Source organism: Pygoscelis adeliae, unplaced genomic scaffold (assembly GCF_000699105.1).
Source record: "Pygoscelis adeliae isolate BGI_AS28 unplaced genomic scaffold, ASM69910v1 Scaffold117, whole genome shotgun sequence".
NCBI lineage: Eukaryota > Metazoa > Chordata > Aves > Sphenisciformes > Spheniscidae > Pygoscelis > Pygoscelis adeliae.
In genome coordinates this window covers 5,324,004-5,327,624 of record NW_008825270.1, presented here as the reverse complement: position 1 = coordinate 5,327,624, position 3,621 = coordinate 5,324,004, and the positions used below count along the sequence as shown (strand labels likewise).

The window sequence follows — 3,621 nt, the reverse complement described above, 5'->3', positions numbered from 1 at the left end:
AGGCTTGTTTTTCATAAAATCCTTTTGGGATGTGACAGCCACTGAATTTGCCCCACTTTGCCACACCCTATTTGGGTATGGAAGACTTGATACTCCACTTGGGTCTCACAATGATCTGCGACTACCAGAGGTTCATAAACTGGGGAAGCTGGTAGCAAGCCTTCCTTCCTTGAAGGGACATGCAGTAGACCAGTTCATCACTAGTAAGCAAGCATTTAAGCTCAGCTAGGGCAGCTTAGAGATCTGCCCAGTTCCTAGGTCTGCTATTCTACGCCTTTTGGATGGATGAAGGAGAATTGTGTGAATTTGTAGCAGTTCGTTAATCCTTGCCTATATTATACAAGATGTATATAAGCAATCCCACCTCAGGGTATGTATCTGCATTAGGTCAGCTGAGTACAATCTCTCTATTTTATGCCTTTTAAATGAGGTTGTCAGCCTCCTGCCTGTGATCTTGGCCAATTTTTAGCAGGCCTGACAAAGACTGTCAATATCCTTTTCTGTGCTGGGTAAGCAGAGCATCTTAGTGAAATTCTGTTTGCTGAATCTCCTCAGGTGACCATGGCCAACTTAGACATTCCTTTTGCCATGTTTGCTCCCAAGAATGTTGAGCTGGAAGATAACGACCCCATGGTAAGCCTCTTCCAGAGGTATAATATGTGCCTTCTCAGCATCCCTTATGCAACATCCATGCTATTCCCTACCTTGAATACACTTTGTTTTTTTGAGCAAAGAACTAGTTATTCAGATTTGTTTGTTTCAAGAAATCTCCGGTGTTGAGTCTTGGGCTCTCTAGACATGCAAATAACAGTATGTGTTTGCTGCCCCTGCTGTAGCATGTGTTTATTGTCCAACCTCCTAACTGCCCCCACACTGTCAAAGTACACAGACAGACGTGATCATAAGATCAGTACTCACCATCTTTGATTTCTTGGGCAGGTCAATCCTCCTGACTCCCCAGAAACTGAATCTCCTCTACAAGGCAGCTTACACTCGGAGGGCTCCAGTGGCAGCAGCACAGGGAACACCCATGATGACTTTGTTATGATTGACTTTGTAAGTGCCCTTATCAGTGCTCTCGCATAACAGCTGCATCTTAGATGGGCTTCAGGTGCTGGTACAATGACAAATGATGTAAGAGTAGTTTTCAATGGGGGTGGAAAAGACCCATGATTCACAGTTCCAAACTAGAGCTTGACAGTCCCAAAACTGCAAAGACACTGATACTCAGAACCAACAGCTACAAATTGAATACTCTTTCAGTTCCCTACCAACACCTGGGCTTGGTGCCCCCTCTCTAATGCCTACAGGAGCCAGATTCTAAGGAAATGCTCTCTTCCAGGTGCTCAGGCAAGCACAGATCTTGGCTGTTCTTCAGTTATTTAATCTGCATTATTGCAGCAGCAGTTGTAATGCCAAGATCTTTACTGATAGCAGGTAATGACTTTACCTGAGACTATAGCAAAAGGGAAGCCAATGTCTCTGAATGGGAATTAACAGCAGTATCTTTGATTCTAGAAACCAGCATTTTCAAAAGATGACATTCTTCCAATGGACCTGGGGACATTTTACCGTGAGTTTCAGAACCCCCCTCAACTCAGCAGCCTCTCCATTGACATTGGAGCGCAGTCCATGGCAGAGGATTTGGTATGGAACCCTGAAATTTCTGTTTGTGGGAATATGTACTTTATAATGCTCTCCCTATTCCTAGTTTGGAAAAAGTCTTATCTTCATAGAATCATAGAACAGTTTGGGTTGGAAGGGACCTTTAAAGGTCATCTAGTCCAACCCCCCTGCCGTGGGCAGGGACATCTTCAACTAGATCAGGCTGCTCAGAGCCCCGTCCAACCTGACCTGGAATGTTTCCAGGGATGGGGCATCCGCCACCTCTCTGGGCAACCTGGTCCAGTGCTTCACCACCTTCATCGTAAAAAATTTCTTCCTTATATCTAGTTTGAATCTACCTTCTTTTAATTTAAAACCATTACCCCTTGTCCTATCTCTACAGGCCCTACTAAAAAGTCTGTCCCCATCTTTCTTACAAGCCCCCTTTAAGTATTGAAAGGCTGCAATAAGGTCTCCCCAGAGCCTTCTCTTCTCCAGGCTGAACAACCCCAGCTCTCTCAGCCTTTCCTCATAGGAGAGGTGTTCCATCCCTCTGATCATTTTTGTGGCCTCCTCTGGACCTGCTCTAACAGGTCCGTGTCTGTCCTGTCCTTCTCAGAAGAGAGACCCTGCCCAAAGGGGGTTCCTCACTAATATGTTCCAGACAAATGCAAATTGGTTTGTGGCACACCTGAGCCTCTAAAACTGGTGTGTTTATCTTCAAGCTGAAAGCTGCTGCCGCATGCTTGCCGTGGCTGTCATTGAAACCCCCAAAATTAATCCTGCCTCTGATGTGTCAAACTTAGTGGCAAACTAGGCCTGATCTTGCAGCCCGAGCAGAGGTAAAATCCTGGTGTGGCTGGTGAAAGTCATGTCTGGGTGAGTGCTGTATTGGGCTCGCAGGCATTGTAACATCCTGTGGGGAAAAATGAATACCAAAGGCTAAGAGCTGCAAGTGACTTGATGAAGGCAGTGACATGAGCAGGTTATTGTGCTGCAGCTGGTGGCGGGAATTGCACAAGGCGAGGCCCCAGTGCACCTACTGTTCCTGCAGAACAAACACACTCTGGGTGGAGTGCCCTTCTCAGGGTCACTTGCTGGATGCTGCCAGAGGACTCCTGGATTTGTGCACGTGGGAAGGGGAGCCCAGAGCAGTGGAGAGGGGTTGCATGACTCAGAAACAGAACTTTTACCTTAGAGTGTGTGTTTAAAGCTTCCTTTTATCTGCTGTGAATGAGCCCTGATCTGCACCCTTCTTTACCCTTCCAGGACTCATTACCAGAGAAGCTGGCAGTCCACGAGAAAAATGTCAAAGAGTTTGATGCCTTTGTAGAAACCTTGCAGTGAAGCTGTTCTCCAGTTTTGCTGCAGCAGTTCTTCCTCCTCAAGGCATCCTGGAGAATGACGTCAACAAATATCTCTATCGCCCCTGCTCTGCCTTTTGTCTCACTTTGACTAGTTCCTTCCATCAAGTGAGCTTTCTTTGATTGCTCTCTTCAACAGCAGATACAGCTCATCTGTTGATTTTCCTCAACTACACCACCGCATAGTTCTGGACCGCTTTTCCTGCTCACAGTCAGTTTTGAACTTAAGTATTTCAGTAGGGACACAGGAACTCAAACTCCAATGTATGAAACCTATTTTCTCCTCAGTCTCTGTTCTGTGTGGAGGGGCTTTGTGAGAAGTTGCTGTATGTTTCCTCCAGAGGTCCTATGGTGTTAAGTTCCCTAGGTAGAGCTTCTTGCTAACAGACTTCTTCCTACAGTCTCCGATCCTGTTAGAGCATAGAAAGCTTTGGCTCATTTCCAGGGTCTGTGAGTTCAGCAGATTCAACAGTTTTAAGTCCAGGACATGCATTCCGCAGAACGGGGCATTTCATCCTGACTTCAGTGTGAGTGCCTGGGGCCCAGGGAGAGACGTCAGCTTTGGGACCTGTGTAATACAAGTTACCTTTGTTTTCCTGCTTCTAAGGAACTGGATCTCTACGCAGTTGTTTTGTGTGAGGCCTTCTGTTAC

The 3,621-nt window shown here is 46.3% G+C and overlaps 1 protein-coding gene across 4 annotated transcripts in view; it reads left to right on the top strand.

The window, feature by feature from the left end:
* Positions 1 to 3,615, top strand: part of ATG13 (autophagy related 13) — a 21,179-nt gene extending 17,564 nt beyond the window's left edge. For all 4 annotated transcript variants that reach the window (XM_009329725.1, XM_009329726.1, XM_009329724.1 and 1 more), the window contains 4 exons: positions 556 to 633; positions 940 to 1,056; positions 1,519 to 1,647; positions 2,875 to 3,615. In XM_009329725.1, coding sequence (XP_009328000.1) covers positions 556 to 633; positions 940 to 1,056; positions 1,519 to 1,647; positions 2,875 to 2,952 — 402 coding nt within the window. In that variant the 3' untranslated portion in view covers positions 2,953 to 3,615. The remainder of the gene's footprint in view (positions 1 to 555; positions 634 to 939; positions 1,057 to 1,518; positions 1,648 to 2,874) is intronic.
* Positions 3,616 to 3,621: the final 6 nt, after the last annotated feature.